This window comes from Solanum verrucosum, unplaced genomic scaffold (assembly GCF_900185275.1).
Source record: "Solanum verrucosum unplaced genomic scaffold, falcon-dt-bn FXZP01000145.1, whole genome shotgun sequence".
NCBI classification, from domain to species: Eukaryota; Viridiplantae; Streptophyta; class Magnoliopsida; order Solanales; family Solanaceae; genus Solanum; species Solanum verrucosum.
The window spans coordinates 1,129,707-1,152,474 of record NW_026020698.1 but is presented as its reverse complement, the minus strand read 5'-3'; the positions used below and the strand labels follow the sequence as shown (position 1 = coordinate 1,152,474).

General features: G+C 36.1%; 2 protein-coding genes across 5 annotated transcripts in view; both read left to right on the top strand.

Moving 5' to 3' along the window:
• The window catches only part of LOC125812370 (GPN-loop GTPase 3), a 267,756-nt gene that overhangs the window by 32,462 nt on the left and 212,526 nt on the right, over positions 1-22,768 (top strand). The window lies entirely within an intron of this gene.
• Positions 7,094-22,685, top strand: LOC125812365 (ubiquitin carboxyl-terminal hydrolase 5). Its single transcript, XM_049491862.1, has 13 exons — positions 7,094-7,212; positions 10,096-10,344; positions 13,812-13,956; positions 14,270-14,329; positions 14,434-14,529; positions 18,054-18,452; positions 18,730-18,870; positions 18,953-19,123; positions 20,169-20,426; positions 20,511-20,659; positions 20,828-21,406; positions 21,559-21,832; positions 22,268-22,685. The coding sequence occupies exons 1-13, from the start codon at positions 7,094-7,096 to the stop codon at positions 22,451-22,453; spliced, it is 2,826 nt and encodes a 941-aa protein (XP_049347819.1). The 3' UTR covers positions 22,454-22,685.

The following is a 22,768-nucleotide window of genomic DNA, read 5'->3' as shown; positions in this document are numbered from 1 at the left end:
CTACATCATCTCGAACCCCTCTTTGTCCCACTTGGTTGGTCACAGCTTAACTCAACATTCGGATGGCTTCCCAAAATTCAGCATTAGTGACCTCTCCTTGGGGTTGCACTTCAGGTGCATTAGCTACCCTTTGCTCATGTGGTTCAACATTCCTTCTAGCGAGACGACCTCTGACAGCTCTTCGTGGAGGCATGATCAATTGAAAGACACGCGCAAGCACGAGTTAGAAAGAGATTTTAAAGAGATGAAATCTATTGCACAAAATGAGTATGAAAGAAGTGAGATAGTTCCTAAATGTTGCAGCCTCCTAATTATAGATGTGGCGCGCTTTACACCGATAACTAGGACCCTACAAACACGGTTTCATAGACTCCCTAGGACTCTTGAACTATGTGCTCTAATACCAAGTTTGACACGCCTCGAGTCTACACCCTGGGAGGGAGTGGCACTCGAGAACCATTGTTGGCCCCAAGCGAACCTTTGGCCTGGGTAGACTCTCAGCGGAAGACTTACTTAACAGAAAATGTACTTAAATACAATCTTAAATAAACTGTCTGAATAGATAGACTGAGAATATTTAGGAAATAACATTCAACTTAGCCAAAATGGCAACTCAAGTCTTTAAAATCAAAAAACTGAAATATCAAGACTAAAGAACTCATATCTAACTGTCTATGAAGCCTCTAGATACTAAGAGGGATGTCGGGACAAGACCCCCAATCATCCTAACAACTGAAATAGTCAAAAGCAATAAAACAAAACATAACCAAAGGGATCTTCCGGAAATCAAGGAGGCTCACCAACTGACTCTGAGTGCTCAACTGGATCAACGAGGCGCTGGATGTTGATCCTGGTTACCTGTATCTGCATCATAAAACGATGCAGTCCAAATGGCATAAGTACATTGAATGTATGAGCATGCGAGGGGAAAACTAGACATGAATAAACTTGAACTGAATTCTGAAAGAAACACTTACCTCAGCTTTACTCAACTCATGGATACTCAACTCAGTGCAGAAATAAACAACAATAAAGATGCAGTTTATATAAAGCATTTAAACAGTAGGTAGCGACTCAATGTATTAAAGAAATACAACAACAACTCAGTTTATATATAATAAATTAATATGATACTGTGGGAGTTTCTCTAATCGACAACCATCATTATGAGCTAATGTGATGATACAACGTCTCCCCCACGCTGCCTTAACTGTCCTATAACTTGCTAGGATATAGAATGTCTCAACTAAGTAGATCCACTAGTCTATGCTAAAACACTAAGGAATCATCTAAAAAGTATAACCCTTTCTACCCACGTTGGCTACATGGTTTATGGAGACATTGAGTTGTTATGAACTCTTCCCCACATCAGTGCTCAATACTACTCCCAAAATAATCAGCTCATATGTTTAAAAACAAAAACTCTTTATGTGGCTTGAGATAATTACTCAAAAACTAACTCAAAGGCTCATCTTGGATAACGGTGTTTCCTCTCTTGTTTAAATGTGAAAACATTTACTCTTTAGGAATACTTAGTTCCCATATACTCTTTTTGAAGAAATGAACTTCATTTGTTACTCTTACTTAACTCAAAACTCAAGTCTTAGAACAAGTTTAAAGCATTTGCAAAAGACTGTTTGAAAGGACTCTAAGAACTCTCTAGACTTGGCTCTTAACTTTCTTTGAATTTGAATTTATAGATTCAAGAATTGTGATTTGTGATAGGAAAGATTTCGTGATGTTTAGGATTGTTTTTAGATAGTTAAACATGAGAAACGATCAAGAAGTCACTGTCTGGAAGCAAGTCTGTGACACGGAGATGCATTTAAATATTTGGTTGCGAAATAAATTTTGAGGCAGAAGGGTCCGTGACCGCTCCGTGGCGTGAAGAAAAATTCCCCAATCCTGAGGAACAGGTCCTTGTCACAGACTTGGTACCCAGATTCACCTCACTTTTTTCAACCCCAATTCACCTAAATTTGATTTTCCCCAAATTCTCTTTAGATTTAGATACCCAGTAAATGTACACAAGAACCTACTCATAAAGGACTCAAAAATCGACATAATTTCCTCAAGAACTCAACAATCCCAACTTAACTCAAGAACAAAAATCCATATTCAAGAACGCAATTCAAAATCATCAACTTTCAACTTTCAACTTTCTAGAACGAATTTTGTTGAACTAAACATGATTGGCGCGTTGGTGAATGAACCCAACGCTATAAAAGTCTCACATACCTCGTAAGATTGAATCCTTGGCGAAATCCACAACCAAAATCGAAAGTATCTTGACGAATCTTGAACTTTTCTTCTTCTTTCCTCCTCTTTTCTCTTCTCTCAAAGCCCTAGTGTAATTCTCAATTGCGTAAACTGAACTAACTCAGTTTAGACCCCAAATAATTTACTAAAAATAGATTTAATTAATTGGGTAATGAAAAGACCAAAATACCCTTCTAAAATCCGGTTCTGACTTTCCTTATCTAGACATCCCGACTTCAAATGGGTATATCTCCCTCATACGAACTCAAAAATGAGCAAAATTGGTGGCCTTGGAGAGATAATTCAAAGATATTTCCTACGGTATCTTGTAACATACCTAACTCGTCCTGAGCTAGGATTTATGGTCGTTTAAAGTTGACCCAAAACTCATACTTAGCTTAACTTGTCAAACTTTCCAAATTTGATTATTTCCAAAAACGGTTTCTTTCAAATTCTAGTTCTTTCTAGTTCTTTCAAATAGCGATGTTTTACAACTCATAACATAATTGTGAAATGGTTTTCTCACATAAAGTATTCATAAGGTTGAAAAGTCTTCTAACCTAAAATGAATCAAAGTTTAGGAGCTATTCTAATGATGAGGCAAGTGGTAATTATCCATGTCCCCTAATGATAATACAAGCTTTTTGTGGGAGTTATGCTTAGCAGTGAGTGGACAAGTGGCAATTACCCATGTTCCATAAACTATGTGCCCCCATAGGTTGTCTAGATAGACATTAGCTAAGCTAGAAGTTCATGGTTCTAACCTTGGCAAGTGAGAACACCTCTTTTCGGTGTGGGGTAGACACCAGATTCCATGTTATAGCTCACATGGTCTCTATGTCAGTTAAAGGTAAATCTCCCACAATAATGAACTAAGGCTACTTCAAGAAGTATCTCACATGTGTTTTAAGATGATTTCTACTTGCATTGATCATGATCACGATGATGTTTTCTAACCTCTTATCTTATGTTTTAACTTGGTATTTGCATATCACGAAAAGTCCTTTTGGCATGATTTCATATATTTATGCATTGTTATCATACTTGGTACATTCTTTGTACTAACACATACTCTTTCTTACATTCTTTCCAAATGTAGGGTCCAACGCTCCCATTTCGCATCTTCGTGGCTAGGGATCACTTTAGTAGATTGAAGATTGGTGAGTCCTCATGTTCCGAGGACCGAACATTTTATTTCTTATTGTCTTTACTTTCAGTATTGTATGTGATGCACGAGTTACATCCCGATCACTCTTGATGTACTAGATGACTTTGAGACTAATTTAGACATCGACTACATTTTATCAACTCTTATATTTTGAAACAATCTTTTGAAATCTCTTGACTTTCTATTATCTTGTATGATGCATGCTAAGTGGCTTGTGTAGGGCCTCTCGGGGTCCTATACGCCATGTTATGCCTAGGGTGTACTTTGGATCATGATAGTGTGATTCACTTGGATTGCCTTAAAATTATACTATATACATTGAAAATTGGAAAGTGATGGTATCAGTATTTTCAGAAGCTCAACCCAATGCTCAAAATTCAATGGAAAATAGTAAAGTATGAAGAATACCAATATTTCCCAAATAGAAGTCAGAAAAAAGTTATCATTCAAGAATGATACAATTCAATTAGGTGCAACAAACTCAAGAAGGACAAGCATATGGACAAAAAATGGACACAAATCAATGAGCTAAATCGAAGAAAGAAGAGAATATCGACCTTAAGCGCAAACACATGGCAGGACCAAATTAGAATAGAGTACACTGCTTTCAACAAAAGCCACCACCAAATCTGGGCACAAAAAAGAACACACGTATAAGAGATCTTTGAGGAACAAAATAAGAAGAAGGAGAAAATTGGAAGATGAACAGAAAAAACAAGGAAAATATCAAGAAACGGAAAGGAGAAATACAAAAATTGTACCTTAGCTGAATGGAGGAAATGGATCGATGCATTAGAGCTTGAAAAGTTGGCTAGCAAAAGGATGAAGAAGCTATGAATCTTCCAATTTCAATTTGGAAACATACTATACTTTTGTTTCTCTTGTGTTTTTTACTTTAATTTAACTCGATGCACATACCTTTTTGTTTTGTTTTGTTTTGTTTGACTATTTAATAAAACAGTCAGTGGGACCTAGACCCACTGACCTTAAAACTTAAATCACTGTTAAAATTGTGAAAAAAGAAATACTCGCGGTAGACCCCAAACCCAACCTCAATTTGAGTCCTCTCGAAATCACTTTTACTAGGGAACTTTTACCCAACAATGTGGACTTTTTAGCACAAATCTAAATTTAGTCAAGCTCTAATAAAAATATTGAACACTTAATGAAAAATAACTCGTCTCGGAGCAATTCACTTGAATCTCCGTTAAAAATGTGAGAAAAGAAATACTTGAGGTAGACCCCCAAACCCAACCTTAATTTGAATCCCCTCAGTAAGAAATCACTTTTATCAGGGAGCTTTCACCCAATAATCTAAAAATTTTAGTACAAATCTAAATTTAATCAAGCGTCAATAAAAGTACCAAACACTGAAGGAAAAAAAACCTTGTCTCGGATCGATGCACTTGAATCTCCATTAAGAATGTGAAAAAAGAAATACTTGAGGTAGACCCCAGACTAGGGGTGGGCATAAATAACGGAAAACTGAAAAACCGAAAAATCATTCAAGCTAATGTTTGGTGGTTTCAGTTCTTCGATCGGTTTTTTGGTTCGGTATAGGTGTTATTTTTTTCAAAAGTTCGATTCTTCGATTGGTGTTCGATGTAAGGGTCTCAAAACTTCAGTGCACCGAAGAACCAAACTTTTATTTAAGGATATATATATATATATATATATATATATATAAAATCACTTTTATCACTTTTTTTAGGGAGCCTTTACTCAACAATGTGGAATTTTTAGTAAAAAGCTAAATTTAATCAAGCTCGAATAAAAGTATCGAAAACCAAATAAAAAGCATAAAAAACCTTGCATTGGGTCGATTCACTTGAATCTTCGTTAAAAACATGAAAAAAGGAATACTTGAGGTAGAGCCCCAAACCCAACCTCAATTCGAGTGTCCTCGTTATGAAATTATTTTTATTAGGGAGTCTAGGCCTCATTTATTTCCATTAAGATTAAAGACGTCTAAATCTGAATAAGCATTCGAATATTATGATGTGCATTAAGATCTGGATGTCTAGATCTGAATGCACATCTAAATATTAAGATGTGGTCTCTAGATCTGAACATTAAATGATTAAGATTGTTTGTTTTCAATATTTGAATGTCCATATGAAATTAAACATTATAAAAATTTCATTTCAACAAAAGTACTACTTTTTAATAAAAAAACTAATATTTTAAATGTTTATATTTGATTAAAAAAATTATATGATATGCAAACACAAATTATATATCGATATAAAAATTATCGTAACGTGATTTTTTTTAAGAATTCAACATAAACATCTTTTTATAAGAAAATATATCACAAAAAAAATAATTCATAGGGATAATATAATATCGAAAAGTTTAAAAAAATAATATCAAAAAGTTCAATAAATATGATAGACACTAGTTAAAAAATAATAAAGAATCGTCAAAACCTAGCATATATTCTAGCTAATCAGAAAACTTAATGAATTCCTATTTTTTCTCTAACTTGTGAACCTCTAGCTTCATCATGCCTTTTGGTAGTTGCCACATTCACAAACTATACTAACAGCTGTAATGTATAATGGTTCTTCTTATCCAAGTCCATCTAATTTTTTCTTTGCATTCTTCAAAGCTTAGATTGCACTATTTTTTTAATCAATAGCTCCAAAGCTGTATTCATCTTCTCATCAATTTCTTCCTCAAAACTTTTCGAAATAGAAGATTGTGATGAAGAATTATTAGGAGGTCCATCATTTTTGTCACCAACTAGATATATGTATAACTTGGACCTCAATCATGAACTCATGTTGCAGTACCACCCTAAAAAAAAATTGTACACAAATTTGAAAAAGGGTAGAGATGAAGTCTTCAATATCTTTGGCTTAAACAAATTAAATTTTGATAAGAGACCTCATAAATGTTATATAGTTGTTGTTTTTAATCATGACTACTAATTTTTTACTCAAAAATTTTGAGTTGTTGATAAACATCAATACACCCATAAAAATTATTAGAACAAGAGTTCTTGACAAAAATCAATACAAATATAAGAAAATACTTGTAAAAATTATGCAAACTTACTAGTTTAAGAGGAAAAAATTGGCGTTTGGTTGAGAAAAGAGAGGAAGAAAGTTTGTAGAGAGACAGAGCAAGTCGCACAATGAGAGAGATGACATGATTTTTATTCTAGCGTATTAAATAAGTCTGAATGTTGTTAAGATTCTCCTACAAATTTGATTCGTTCAGTTCTTTTCAGATTCATTCAAAGACTTTTTTTAAAAAAGAAACAAATGAACTTAATGAGTTGAATTTGAATGATTTAGATTGAAACCTTTATTAAGTGCAAACAAATAAAACATTTATCCAACAATATTATATTTTTAGCATAAATTTAAACTTAATTGAACTACAGTAGAAAATAAGCAAACACCAAATAAATAAAAAAACTTCATCTCGGACATTCACTTGAATTTCTTGAAAAAAGTGAAAAAAATAAATAATTGAGGTAGACCCCCAACCCAACCTCAATTCAGTTTAGGTTGTCCCCCCTCTCTGCTCTGTCTGTGTAGTACTGCCCACAAAACAAAGAAGAAGAAGAAGAAGAAGAAAAGAAAGGGTTTCAGCAAAAGAGGCGATCAAAATTGTCATTTGTTTGTTGAATTTTGAGTTTAGCGGAAGAGAAGGGAAATGACGGAGGTGAAAAAGGAGGTGACGCCGGAGGAAGAGAAGCTGACTATCAGAGATATATCTATTGCTGCCGAAGCCCAAACCAAACAAGACGATATCTTTTATTTAATCACTCAACGGTAAATTTAATCTGCTGCTCTATTGCCCTCTTATTTCTAGGGTTTCTTTTTTTCACCATATCTGCCGTATGATAGGTTTAAGAGAGCATTTTTGAATGCCATTACCCTGACTAACTATTTCATCTTAGACTTTTATCCCAGCTAAAAGAAAATAAGATTATTTTGCTTGTTAATATATTAAAGGCAGTGTTCTTTTATGCAAACACATATATTAACAAGGGATTACAGTCCTCCACTTTTCATTTCTACAAAGATGATTTTCCCTCATTCCCTGCACATCACCAAACAACCAACTATACCATTATGCATGGATACTTTGAAACAAAATAAACTAGTTTTGACGAAACCATTTTTCAATTCCAATTAGGGTATCAAATAAAACACTATACCATTCCTCCCCCTAAATTTAGGGTTCCTGGCTTCTCCTTATTTTATTAGAGGCTTCTGTTCCCAAAAGAGTAGAGAAAGAATAATTTTTTAAAAGGGGAAAGAGTAATCTCTTCTGCACCCAAAGCTGTTGTCTACTGGTCAAGTATTTAATGAAGTGGGTGAAAACCATGGGGATTTGGGTTCAAATCAAGCAGAGACAACATTAATTCTTCCTATTTACCTAAACCTTGATGGGCAGAGTCAGCATGTATTGGTGGAATAGTAGAGATTTGCATAATGTGGTGCGGACACAACCCTTGCAAAGAGAAGGCGTAGGTTGCTATTTGTCTGTAAAAACTATGTAGTACTCCCTCTATTACATTTTAAGTTGTAGTATTTTTCTTTTAGTTTATTCCAATAAGAATGACACATTTCTATATTTGGAAATAGTTTAGCTTCAAAATTTTCATTTTACCCTTAATGGCCTGATTTTATTGCCACACAAATATCATGGGTAAGATCACAAGTTCTAAAAGTATTCCTTTCTTTCTTAAACTTTGTGCCCAGTCAAACACCACATTAAACAGAATGAAAGGAGTAAACCATATGCCATGTTTCTTTTACTGGTGGGCATTGCAATTGCAAAAACTGACCCTTCTGAAGTATGTTTCTATGTCATCCCCTAATTTCTTCTGAGTTTTTTTCGAAAAAATGCAACTTTCTGTTCCTTAAGGAACATTGGATAGAAGTTATGCAGCTTTGACATTTAACTTCGTTTTAACAATAAGGACAAAATTAGGAATTATACTTTTGGTTTACTGAAATAGGATCTATTGAAAGAAGAGTGCGGACTTTGAGGAGTTATATGCTTCTGTGGAAGCCACTGTTGAGTTGTTATGTTCTTCTTGGCACTTTGTTAGTAAAAGGTAAGGTTATGTTATAGATAAACAAGCAGTTTTGTTTCTTTTTTTTGAGAAGGGAAACAACTAAGCACGCACAAAAGATGTGCAGTAACATCTGTACAGTAATTACAGAAGCAAAAATATGCCCCTTCTAATTTAATTTTCTAATCCTTTCGGACTCCTAACATTATAAAACTGACTTAGCATCATTTACCTTTTCCATTCTACCCCACGAGCAAAACAAAATAGTACATCTGGACTTTATTCTAATGATAGAACTAGCAGTCTTCAAAGTATCTTTTGTTCCTCTCAGTTCAAGTAGTCCACCTAATAAATGCAGGTATCATATTCAACCAAAGTTTTCCTGTGTGTAGTCCCATTTTGTTCCAGAAGCTTAGCCAATCAGTTGAACTAGGCATGGCCCACTGCATATGAAGTAAGAGGAGAACTATGGGGTCTTAGGTTCTAATTCCAACCGAGGCAAAAAATACTAGGTGATTCTTCTCATCTCCCTAATCCTTGGTGGGCAGAGATATCCGGTGCCTGTGCATGTGGGAGGTAGCAACTACCCTATGGAATAATTGAGGTGTGCGCAAGGTGGCCCGAACATCGCCATCTTAAAAAAATATGCTTGAGAAGGACTGCCGCAGTTAGACGGCAATTTGGCATTGTAAAAACAAAAACCGACAAATGCTCTCTGATTGTTCCCCACATAGAAAGCATTACTGCATAGAGCCAGACCTTTTTCTTTTGTGAAATTCTCACGGACACACTGCTTTGCTCACTATCAAAGGTAAACCAAGCTTAACTTGTGTGGGGTTTTAGATCACAAGTTTCCTTTCGTTAAATTGAACCAGAGGAAGTATCTTTTTGTCGGTTTTCTACATTCGTGTTCTCCTTGTATACAGATGTTTCTGCTCATATGTGCAATAAAATCTTGTTACTTAATTGGAAAAAAAATGATGCCATCTTCTGATTCAGTAAGCTGTTGGAATGCGCATAAGTGATTGAAAAATTCAGTAGTACTGTAAACCTCCCAGTCATTGGATCTGCTCCTTCTGAAGTTGCTATTCCAATCCCAATTTTCTCTATTTTGTGCCAGAAAAGCTGAAGCTTTTTCTGTCAGTTTAAGTAGATCAGGAAACCAGTCCATCAATGGCTCATGTTCAAATACAGTTATCCTTCCAGAAGGATATTTTTGTTCCATTACCCTCTGGAAACCTATTCTAGATTTGAAACAAGGCATGTGAGCTCTAATATTTCTCCAAACTGAGGCTCCAGATGCAGTTCTTACTTTGGTGTACCAATGATCCTCAACAGTCAACTCCATATTTGTTCTTAATCACGCCAATCCCAAAGGACACATACCTCTGAGTTTTTCTTCTAGCATTGTGGCCATTGATTAATCCTTGAGAGGTTTCGGTCCTTCAGGAAAACAATATCTATGAGTTTCAGACCTCAGTGCATTTATTATTTGAATATTTTGTTATAAATGTCAGATTATCACTTGAAATTCTGAGAGGATATGCGCGATAAATGTGTATGTAAATTCTTTTCTACAGAGTTAGACTGTTGGGTAAATGATTATCAAATTTTTAATGGGTTTCTACAGATGGTGGCAAGAATGGTTGGAATATGTGAACCAAAACCAGGCTAATACTTTAAATGATGGATCTACTTCTGAGCATTGCACTGGTGGTTCTAGTGCTTTGAAGAGGCCTTCCAGTATTGATAATTCTGACTTGATATATGAAGCAACCTCAAGGGATTCTAGTGCGGGGATTGACCTGCATGATACCCTCGTTGAAGGCACCGATTATATATTACTTCCTCAGGAAGTGTGGAATCAATTATATGAATGGTGAGTTTTTTTTAGAAAATGTTCTTGCTTATACCTTTTTGTATACTTTTATATTCTGTGTGTTAGCTAGGCAGTATGTACATTCATAAAAAACAGCTAATTTATTAGATTATAGAACTCGGAAGGTTAGAGAAAATGAAAGATATAAAACTATTGATAAATAGTTTAAAGAAATCACGATATACCTACTTATTGGACTTTGGATTTATGTAAAGGTAGATCTTCTACTGCTGCAATTACGTCTGGATAAAAACTACCCCCTCCATCCCAATTTATGCACACACTTTCCTTTTTAGTTTGTCCCAAAAAGAATGTCACCTTTTATATTATTAGAAACAACTTAACTTTAAAATTCTCTTTTACCCTTAATGCAATGATTTATAGCCACACAAATGTCTAAGCTTTGTTTTAGGTCACAAATTTCAAATGTATAATTTTTTTCTTAAACTTTGTGCCAAGTCAAACGGTGCCACATAAATTGGGAACAAAGGGAGTATTACATTATCTTCACCAGTGTTGTCAAAAGCTTATTTAAGGCTCGCTTAAGGCTTGAAGTTCAGAAAAGTTCAAGGAAGGCACTTTGTGTCGCTTAAGCTGCGGTTGGGGGTATGGAAGGGGATTAAGATGTGCGCCCCATTTCCCATGAGTTCTATCTTGAATTGAGTGGTAATAAACAACAAATATAATCAGCAAATTAAGTGTACTAGTTGTTAAGAAACATATTATGATTGAATTTTTTACTTTTTCTTTGGAATTACATACATATTTTTATTTTTTTCAATCATTGCACATTTTTTACTCAAGCCCTTAATTAAGTTGCGCTTTGGGCTTAAAGCCCTCATAAACCTGGAGTGCATATTAGATTTCACCTTTGACAATACTTCCTTTCACTTGTTGCTTGGTTGGGGCGGGTTGGAGTAATTTTTTTTTTTTCTGATGGGTGTAGATGATGTCAAATGTCTTGGTTCAAGTGTTTCCTCCTTTACCAGAGAATTGGTTACCTACACCATTCTGAGCTTCAAGAGTAGGTTGGGATTGCAATATCCTAATCATACACATGTAAATTATTTAATGCAACAGCTCATAAAATAAATGGTCCCCAAGGCTTTGGTCTATTGGTAAAAGTTCAAGATCATGATGTGTGGGTTAGGCATGCATTCTGGGTTTGACTTGTTGCAGTCAAAATCTTAGTATTTAAGTGGAGAAGGGTAGAGGGGCCCATCTATTATCCACTTAGTTTCAAAACTTGCCTCTGGGATTTCTCAGTTATTAAAAAAAAGCTAATAAAATAAGTGACATGTAAAAGTGCAGTGTCCTTTTCTTTAATATAAGTATAGCAAGTATTATTTACCATTGAAATAGCCAAGCACTACACTAGTGCCGGAGGATACAAAAAAATGGAGGATCATTTACAAAATCAGATCTGCAAAAAAAAGTCTTCAATCAAGCTACTGGCCATGGAAAATGATTTGGAAAGTTAAGGTGCCCTTCAAGGTGGCCTGTTTTACTTGGCTCTTAGCAAAACAGGTTGTTCTCACGCAGGATAACCGTATGAAGAAGGGCCTCGATTTGTGCTCCAGATGTTTTTTTTGAGAATGTGAGACAGAGACAATAAATCATCTCTTTTTACACTGTAAGGAGACAGTGAAACTTTGGCAAATTTTCATCAAAAGAAGGGGCATCAGTTGGTCTATGCCAGGAAACATAAAGGAAGCTTTGGCATGTTGGAATCGGGATGGAAATCAGTCGGGGCACAGGGAGAGATGGAAGATTGTCCCAGCCTGCATTTGGTGGACTATTTGGCTGGAAAGGAATCAAAGATGTTTTGAGAACAAGAGCTGCTCTATGGAGAAGATGAAGCTGAAATGTTTAGCTCTTTTCTATTTTTGGTGTAAACATGAATATCCTCATGAAGATGAGGATATCACTAGTATGTTAGAGTCCTTAAGGAGTTCATAGGTAAACAGAAACACTTTTGTATTTTTGATTGTAAGTATTACTGGAATACATCCTGAGTATTCCTGTGTTTATAATACAAGTTACCTTTTCAAAAAAAAAAAAAAAAAAAGTCTTCCGTTTTATTCTACTCCTACTCATAATATTTTCAAGTTTATACCAAAAGTCAAAAGTCCTAAGCATTTTTTCTTCAAAAGGTGTATTGTTGTTGTCTTATCTTCACATATTCTTCTCCTTTATTCAAAAGGATCAGCACTATACAGGCTAGGATAGTTCTCCCTGTCTTTAATTTTCTTTGCACGTCTATAGCCCCACCGACAGCTAAAGAGCTCCTTTGCTGTATGCAGCATCACCCATCGAGTCCCGAACACGTTTAAAAAAAAGTTCCCAGCTTTGGCTAGCCTTCTCCTACCTCCACTGTTAATAAGTGGCCGCAAGACTCGAATCCTGGACCTCTGCCTGCGCTACTATGGTGAATTGTGTGAAGTTATGCAGACTCTTCACTTTGATGCCGCACCTGCATCGGATTCTCCAAAAGTAAACAACTTGTGGAGAACCCGACACACACCTACTGACATTTTTGAAGAGTCCGAGAAACATAGTTTGCTAGCAATGGTACAATGGATGGCTACTACTCTTTTCCATTTCACACATATGTAGTTTGTGTCCTTGTGAAACTAATAGAGTTGATGCAAGACAAAACTAAGCTTGACTTTCTTCTATATAGTTTTTCTTTTAACTGAGAAAATCCTAAGAGCCATGCATGGTTCCAAGCTCGATGGATAATGGGCCTACCCCTCTAACATTCTTCATTTCAATAATAGGCTTTTGTCTGCGACAGGGTTTGAACATGTGACATGCACCAAAAAGTTTGAGGAGATGGTAAACTCACTCCGGTGTCCTGAGAACTCACCATTTGTCCATTATATGTGTTGCTGGACTATACCTTTTCTCACTGCCTTTTTCTTCTTCATTCATTTTTAGATTTCTAACAAGGGTATAATAGAATGGATGGTACTTTGTTTCAGGAAATGACAAGTTCCGAGAATACAGTATTTTTAAAAATTTGGTCCCTTCTTGAATTATAAGCTCCTATACTAATGTTCTCACTATCTACAGCTATAATTAGAATAGGGCACTATTTTAAAATAAAATTAGAAAAAGGATATAGAAAAGAAAAAATGAAACTTGATTTGACCATCTCTTATTCGCTTCCATAAGTGCTGTTGACTGCTGTCCCCTTCCAAATTGTTGATTGTAAAGGTATGCGTCCTCCGTAAGTCACAATTTATTTTCATTATGCCGAACACCTATATCTTCTCTCGTATTTGATGGTCTTTAGTCCTTCTCTTTTCACTGTTTTTGGTTTAGAGAAGAGATTTTGTTTGGGTAAATTTATATAAGCACTAAAGGTTCCCAGGGGCCATATAGAGGAAGTATTTAGGAAATTTACTAGCCATTTTTGGTTGAAGCCACTGTTGAGGAAATAGAATAACCATTTCTTGGTTTAGGTACAGAGGAGGTCCTATATTGCCACGGAAGGTGATCAACTCTGGCCTCTCCCAGACTGAGTTGGCTGTAGAAGTTTATCCTCTGCGCCTTCAGTTACATCTGATGCCAAAAGATGAACGTTCTACCATAAGAATAAGTAAAAAGGTAAGATCATTTAACCCTCTACTTAAACACAAACCATTTTTTGATAAAACATAAGCACACAACCGCTGTACACTTATTTCTCTTTAATTGTTCTTTAACTGTCTCATTGAAGGAGGGGAAGAAAAAGTCCGCTTTTTCCATTCCCTCTTTCAATGAGACGGTGAAAAAACAATTACAGAGAAATAACCTTACAGGAAAGTTTTCGTTATTTGATACATGTTTCAAAAAAAAAAGTTTTCGTTATTTGATCATGAAGCCTCTAACCTTATAATGTTGTTTAAGAGGTCATTTCTTTGTTGTTTTGTTTGAGCAGGAAACAATTAGACAACTTCATAAGAAAGCTTGTGAGATTTTCTCTCTCATTCCAGAACTAGTAAGAGAATCTGTTTGTATACATTTTTTGAGTCTTCAGTGGGTTCTTGAAAGATAATAATCATTCTTCACTTCTGTAATTTGAACCCTTTCTGTTCTTTTCAGGTATGCATTTGGGATTACTTTAACCATCAAAAGCATGCTTTGATGAATGACATGGATAAGACGCTTGATGATGCAAATATACAAATGGATCAGGATGTATGTTTCTGTATGCTGCACTTAATTATTTTAAAACTATTATCTCTGCCACAGACAAATTAGTTAAAGATCTAGAAATCTGGTGTAACTTCAGTGCTCTTTGGTTTTATCTAGGGGTGGCAAATGAGCCATTTAGGTTTATTTTGGGTGGGTCAAGATGGGCTGAAGCAATAAATGAGTCATTGTCCAACCCTGCCCAAAGTTGAGATGGGTTATGAAGCGTTGGGTTAAGATGGGCTTAACAATGGGTCATAGCCCAACCCGCCCAACTTGACTCACCATTTTTATAATTTTTAAACTTACATTTCATGATTTCATCTAATATAAAAGAAACCTATTAAATAATGTACTGGCCATTCATATTTTATAATTCCTTGTGCAGAAATAATTGTTGTTGCTAGCAAGGTTCCAAATCTAGAAGTAAATATTTGCTCCTTTTTTATTTCCCACTTGATGTTCGGTACCTACATTATGACCTCAACTTTCGAATTTGCATCTCTTAAAACTCAATCTCCCTACCATGATGTTTTCCATCTCAAAATTTTAAAACCAAGACCCAATCGCTTATCCAAAACTAAAAAGAACATGAAAAATACCTATATGTAAAGAATGAGATATTGTTCAATCTTTAGATGATTTTATGTGTTTTTTTTGGTAGAAACTTAATTAGCTATTACATCAGGGATACTAGTGTTACCAAGATTTACTAGATTATTACAAGTTGAAGAGGACAATTGTTTAGTTGTAATGTATCTGCACTTGTCTTCTGATAGGCTCTATACCGCCCAAGGTGGTGGAGTCCTGAGGGTAACGTAGTCTTCAGTAGTACTATTTATCCTTGCATAGTTTGCCAAAACGTGTGCCACTTTATTGCCTTCCCGGAAGTTATGTTGGATTTCCCAGATCCTTCAGCCAAAACCTGCCTGATGAGATAGGAGTGTTATAAATTAGGTTTGTGTTGTCTGATGGGAGTGTTATTTCCTCTGTGGAGTCCGTTTCAATTTCCAGCGGGAGTAGTTTCTGGTGGAACGCTAGTTCTGCACCCTTAAGAGATATGAGTTCCATATAAGTTGTATTGATTCCCCACTGCCTCTGATAATAGCCTATCTTGCCGTTACCAAGATGATTTTATGTTATGAGTTGCATCAACACAACTTTGTTCCTTACTCGTCCTTTAAATTTGTCCCCAATCTTTTTTACTGTTTTTTTTCCTCTACAAAAAGTAAGTAAAAATATATTTCACCAATAATAATAATTATAGTAACCTATATTTATAGCTGTCTATGATAATGATAAAAAATTAAACAATTATCATATGCAAAATCTAAATCTAGAATTGAACCTTAGAAGCTAACAGTAAGCTTTTGCATGGGTCAAGATTGGGCATCATGATAGGTCTATTTGGGCTATTGATTTATGATGGTCACCTTGAGCTAGCCCAAATCAACCAATCATCAAAATCACTCTAGCCCAAACCCATTAAAATTTGGCGGGCCATATGGGTTTTGGCTAATTTTTCTACCCCTAGTTTTATCCATCAGTAAAACTATATTTGCATTTATTTGTTCAGTTTTGCTTGAATGTCAATATTTCTCTAGCATTTGGCTCCATCTGGAAAAAAGTTAGAAAAAACTGCTCTTTGGTATCCTTTATATTACTTCATGGAGATGGAATGGAGCAGTGCTTGAATCCATGCATGGTAGTTCTATTTTGTCATAAATTCAAAGATATTTCATGGCAGTCATTAAAGGTTCATATTTCTTGTGTTTCTTTTCAAATTAATAAAAATAAAAGGGAAAAAAGAAATAGAGCGAATGAATGAGTGGATGCATGTCCTCTCCATTAGACTACTTTGTGAGACAAGTTGGAAGATAGTCGAGGATTGGTCTGCAGTTGGGTCTATTTTGAACCAGAGTAATTGTCTCACTTTCTTTTGGTTTCCAAGTTTCTGGCCTCTAAAGTAATAGACCCTGGAATGAAGTGGGTGCAAGCCTTGGACATCAAGGTTCAAATTCCAGAAGAGAAAAAACACTAGGTGATTTCTTCCCATGAGCCTTGGTGGGCAGAGTTACTCAGCACCTGTGCTGGTGGGAGGTATCATGTACACAGTGGAATGATCGAGGTTGCTTGGGTGCCCCCCCTCCCCCCCCCCCCAAAAAAAAATAAAAATGGACCCTAGAAAATATGTGCCTATTCACAGTGTTATCAAAGGCGAAAAGCGCAACTCTAAGGTCCGTTGGGGCATTAAGCGCAATTAAAGCGTGAGCTTTAATGAAAAAAGGCGCAAAGGGAGAAAAACATACAAATATATATGTTTAGTCCAAGACTAAATAATTATAAACATGAATGACAAATATATGACCAAAGAAATTGAAAAAAATTATGAAGTGAAATATCAATTGCTTAGTGTCACTTCTTCAGAAGAGGCTCATTGGCAAGGAAAATTTGCCTTAGAACCTTGAGGATGACACTGAAGCGCACATAAAGCGAGGTGAAGTGCTCAATACGTTTTGAGCCTCGCTTCAGGGCTTAAGCGCGCCTATGACTATACTGCGCTATCATTATCTTTTGAATAAAGTTCTGCCATGCATTTCCAGTATGACTGAATAAACTTTTATGATTCCATATACGTCTGAATCTAACTGTTACAGTTTATAGCAGAAAGCCCTGAAGAGTAATGATTTTTTATTTATTTTTTTGGAAAAGTGATTAGTTTAGTGCCATTTCTAGTACACAAAATTCTAATTACATGCATTTTCTTTTTCTTCTATGCGTTCATGCTGTCACTAAATGGGTCAGTCTTGCATAAACATGAATGATGAGATTAGGGTGTCAAATGGACGGGTTGAGCTAAATTTGGGCTTGTTAAAAAGGTCTTAGTTAATGACCTGCCCAAAAGTTAACTTGGGATGAAATGGGCTAAAAATTGGGTCATAACCCAACCCAATTCATACTAAGTTATATATTCTTTGTTTGTTTTCTTATAATTTGTTTGAGTACCTAATAAAACTTTTTCCCTTACATTTTGACTATATATAACATGTCAAATTAAAAAAAGTACTCCCTCTGTCCCAATTTATGTGACTTACTTTCCTTTTTAGTCGGTCCCAAAAAGAATGACACATGTCTATATTAAGTAATAATTTAACTATAAAATGTCTGTTTTACCCTTAATGAAATGATTTACAGCTACACAAATTTTTATCATTCATTTTGGACCACAAGTTTTAAAAGTCTTCCTTTCTTTCTTAAACTTCGTGCCGGGTCAAACTACCTCACATAAAATGGGACAGAGGGAGTATATTTTAAAATATTTAAACAAAGTTTCTCATGGGTCAATCTGGGTTGCATATCAGCCCAGTTTCAAAATGGGCTGAATTACGTGATGATTGCTTCAAATAGCCGTCTACGTGAGGATTGCTTCTGTTTCTTGTGAAGATGTTCTTTCACTTTGCTGTTTCCAAACTTCCCCAGCATTCTAAGACTTCTCCCCCCTGTTTTGCAATGTGATTACGTTGAAGCAGATTTTAGTTGAGGTTGCTAATGGTAATTCAGCCGGTGGTGTGAATTCTTTTCATGAAAATGGAACGGCAGATAATGGAACTGTGGCTCTTGTGAAACCATCTCAGCCTAACTTCTCAAATGCCGAAGGGTTGTCTCTGAGCAAAGGTTCAACTAGAAATGGCACTGCAGAGTTGTCGCAGTCACAACAACTTGCTTCTTCAGGAACAGACAAGACCTACGGGAGCAGTGGTGTTAGTACGAGGGGATCTGCTTGTGGTCTTACAGGGTTGTTGAACCTTGGGAATACTTGCTTCATGAATAGTGCCATACAATGTCTTGTTCATACTCCAGAATTTGCTCGGTACTTTCGAGAAGATTACTATCAGGAGATAAATCGGCAGAATCCTCTGGGGATGGTTGTAAGTTTCAAGACTAACCTATTTGAAAGTAGTTTCTCAAATTTGATCTTGGACAGGTGAAAGGTTTACTAAGAACAGTACCATTTGCTTAGTCACAAAAATTGCTATAGGCTAAAATGTTTTAGCAAGTGTATACATATTGTCCCTAGAGGTGGCTAGGATACTGAAAATTCTGTCAAACTAAATCTGGTAGGGACGTGGGTGGGATGCGAACCTTTCTGATTAATAATTTAGTTGGAAAATTTATTGACTTTTGACTTTTAATCTAAATGTGTAGGGTGAGCTGGCTTTAGCATTTGGTGATTTACTACGAAAATTGTGGGCACCAGGGCGAACTCCAGTCGCCCCTCGTCCTTTTAAGGCAAAGCTTGCTCGCTTTGCCCCACAATTTAGTGGATACAACCAGCATGACTCTCAGGTGGAGTAAATTATCAGAAATTATCACCACTTTAACCTTCTATGAATAGGGCTTCCTTTACACTCAAAGTTCTTCTCTTCAGGAACTCCTTGCGTTTTTGTTGGATGGACTTCACGAAGACTTAAATCGTGTTAAACACAAGCCTTACATAAAATCAAAAGATGCAGATGGCCGACCTGATGAAGAAGTTGCTGATGAATATTGGGCAAATCACATTGCCCGAAATGATTCCATAATTGTGGATGTATGCCAAGTGAGTAACATATTGTGAGAAAATGTTAATACCTGACTAATGATGGGTGATACACTTTGCTTCTGCGCTAATCATTTCAATTGACTAGTTGGATGAGACAGAAATTTTATTATTTAGAAGATTGCTTGATCTAACTGTGAACTTAAGTTCTGGGACTCTTCATTTTTGATGCCGCACCTGTATCAACACAACGTGGGTGTGGAATTCGTACATGATTTGGTCAATTGATTTTGGATACCTTGACCAAAATCGACAGAGAAATTCGATACAAATACCTATGATTTCTGTTATCCAAACAAAAGCTTAGGTGAAATTGAAGTAAATAAAATAAGCTTGTATATAGAAATTTGCATGTCAGTCTTTTTCTCTTTTTTATCTTCTAGGATTCTCCTCTTGGTCAATACTCTTCGGAATACCTTGTAAGTTTTTTCAGATAATGTCTCATAATTTAGACATATAACTCTATTTTGCGATATTTGAAATTTGAATTATGTTTGGCCGAATCCCCTTACCCGTATCCTTACCTGGATCCATACCCCCGAATCTTAAAACTTTTGGATCATGAAGGATCCGGCCTCTAGATCCACACCTGTATCTACACCGGCACCCAAGTCCGAGCAACTTAGTTGTGTACAACTAAATGAATTGCTTGATCTTTGATTTGCTATATATTTCTGCTTCTGTGAAGTTCACTTTCCTTTGAAATGATAAAATGTGGACCTAAGCTTGACATTTTTTTTTACTGTACTGTACTTCTGTTATAGTCCAGGTTTTCTTTCTTCAAAAATATCAAGGGCTATTTTCATTCCTCAAGCAAGCAGTTTCAATTTTGTTTAGCCCTTCAAGAGCAAAATCTACCCCCCCCCCCCCCCCCTAGTCTCTCTACAGAGTCTGACATGTAAAAACTGTTAATAGCTTCAGTAGTACTAGTATTTACTTATGTAAACTAAAAAGGGAAGAAAGAAAATAAACAAAAACTATTAAGAATGTTATTTTCCTTACCCTTCTATGGCTATGGAATTTACATGTCCTCTCTGTTTTACAGGGCCAATACAAGTCAACTCTAGTGTGTCCTGTGTGTAATAAAGTCTCAGTAACATTTGACCCATTCATGTATCTCTCCTTGCCGCTTCAATCTGCCACAACCCGTAGTATGACAGTAACAATTTTCACTTGTGACGGAAGTGCACTGCCAGCTGCCTGTACAGTTACTGTACCAAAGCAGGGACGTTGCAGGGACTTGATTCAGGCACTTGGTAATTCTTGTTCCTTAAAGCAAAATGAGAAACTTATGCTTGCTGAGGTTAGTCCTCTGATCACTCAAGTTACCATTTAAGCATGACTTGATGTCTAATTGGGATTCACTTGTTTCTTGTGCTGCTCGTAGATACGCGGTCATTTGATTCATCGTTTTCTGGAAGATCCTCTAATATCTCTGTCTTCTATAAAAGATGATGATCACCTTGCTGCCTACAAGATTCCAAAATCAATAAAGAACTCGAAATTTCTTCAACTAATCCACCGTCGGGAAGAACGGTATGCATAGTTTGTAACTTGTTTGCACCACTATGCACTTCCTATTTTCTTCAGTCTCTTTCCAATTCTCCAAGGCGCTTGTTGATATTTGATATTCAAAATGCTATTTTAGTAAGAACATATATGCAATCTTCACTCTTCTAATTAATGCTGCCTCTTTCTTTGTAGTGAAATTGGTATCTCTCAAAGTATTGTTGGGTGGAAGCCTTATGGAACACCTCTTGTTTCACCAATCTGTTGTGATGATGTCATCACAAGGGGCGATATACAGCTGATAGTTCACAGAATGCTCTCGCCTATGCTAAGAACAGAAAATCCAGGATTTAACTGTGTTTCTCGCTCTAAGACAGCAGCAGCCAACGCATCCCGTCTTGCCGCTTCTAGTGAAGCCTGTGTAGACTCTAGTCTAGCAAATGATGATCCAAGACAGAAGAATGTGCCTAGCTCAAAATTGGTGAACTTGGAGAAACTACCTCTGCAATTGGTTGATGAGAATAATGCATGCATTGACCTAACTGTAGGGGAAGATAAATCTGTCAAATTGTCTTCATCGTCAGTGTCAATACTTGTATTTGCTGATTGGTCTCAGAAGCTTTTGGAAAATTATGATACTCGTTACATAGAGAATTTGCCAGAAGTCACAAAGTATGGACCAGCTACAAAAAAAGCTCGAACTGAACCTCTTTCATTGTACAGTTGCTTGGAAGCTTTCTTACGTGAAGAGCCATTGGTCCCTGAAGATATGTGGTTAGTTTCTTCCTATTCTCATTGCTCATGTTGCCAGAATTTTCAGAAAAAGGGACATCTATTTACTCATTATATGCCTGATGTTTATTCATACAATGTTTTTCCTTTTCAAGTGATTGATTATATCAATTTATTGTGCTTAAATGTTAAAGGTATTGTCCTACATGCAAAGAGCGAAGACAAGCAAGTAAGAAGTTAGATCTTTGGAGGCTTCCTGAAGTGCTTGTTATCCACCTGAAGAGGTTTTCCTACAGCCGGTCCATGAAGCATAAGCTGGAAACTTTTGTAAATTTTCCTATTCATGATTTTGACTTGACAAAATATGTGGCCAACAAGAACAACTCTCGACGTCAGCTCTATGAACTGTATGCACTAACAAATCACTATGGTGGGATGGGAAGTGGGCACTACACCGCACATATCAAGGTGCGTAATTTTGATATGCAAGTAGTTGTCTCTAATCCTTCCTTTAGTTCATTGAAGTTTCTGGCAGCTCTCTCTTACTGCATTACATTGATGTTAGTCTAAAATTAGAATGATATGGAGCAATCAGTAATTAATTCTTCCAAGTGGTCAGGTCATCATGATTCATGGATACAATCTCATTGAAGGTTGAAATTGGTTAAAATTTCCTTATTGGAGGTTATCTTTCAATTTGTTAAAAAAACAACTCTCATTGTTCTATTGTCAGTTGTCACAGATCCCTCCAGCCGCAGTAACAAGCCTCCTGGTACTAGACCTCAATGTGATTTGTTTGTGTTGCAATATGTATTAGATCAATATTATCTCTCAAAAATGAAAATTGTGCAAATATATCCTCAGAGTTGTACATTCTAATATGCTAGTCTTTCTGTCATGCAGCTTCTTGATGAAAATAGATGGTACAACTTTGATGACAGCCACATATCACCGATTAATGAAGAAGATGTGAAGTCTGCTGCTGCTTATGTGCTTTTCTATCGGAGGGTAAAAACAGATCATCACCATTCTGTAAGTAATGGAACAGTGTCTTCAGCAGGTCAACAGAGCATTTCTTTGCGGAAGTAGTCTCTCACCAATGTAATCAGCTCTCTTGTACAAATCAATGTATTAATTTAGTGAAATACTAGCAAGGAATGCAAGTTTAGGGTCTGAGTCGTTTCGTAATGGCTTCACGAAGTAAAATATGTGTACAAGTGATCAACCAGGAATACCCTTTGTACCAATCCTAAGAGGAAAGGAAGAAGAAACATTAGAAAAATGAAGGAAAGCTGAAACCAGTTCTACAAATTGTTCCTCTCTTTCCCTTTTGTTTAGTTCTGGGCTATTCTCAAGTATGGTCACTTTTATTGCATCAAAATAATTAAACTATAGTGACGGTCA

What these genes read in the sequence shown, in the direction of transcription:
- LOC125812365 (XM_049491862.1), top strand. Translation starts at nt 7,094, where the DNA reads ATGACGGAGGTGAAAAAGGAGGTGACGCCGGAGGAAGAGAAGCTGACT. An exon ending in TCTCTCTCATTCCAGAACTA is followed by an intron (nt 14,330 to 14,433) that starts GTAAGAGAATCT and finishes TGTTCTTTTCAG; the next exon opens with GTATGCATTTGGGATTACTT. An exon ending in AGAATCCTCTGGGGATGGTT is followed by an intron (nt 18,453 to 18,729) that starts GTAAGTTTCAAG and finishes CTAAATGTGTAG; the next exon opens with GGTGAGCTGGCTTTAGCATT.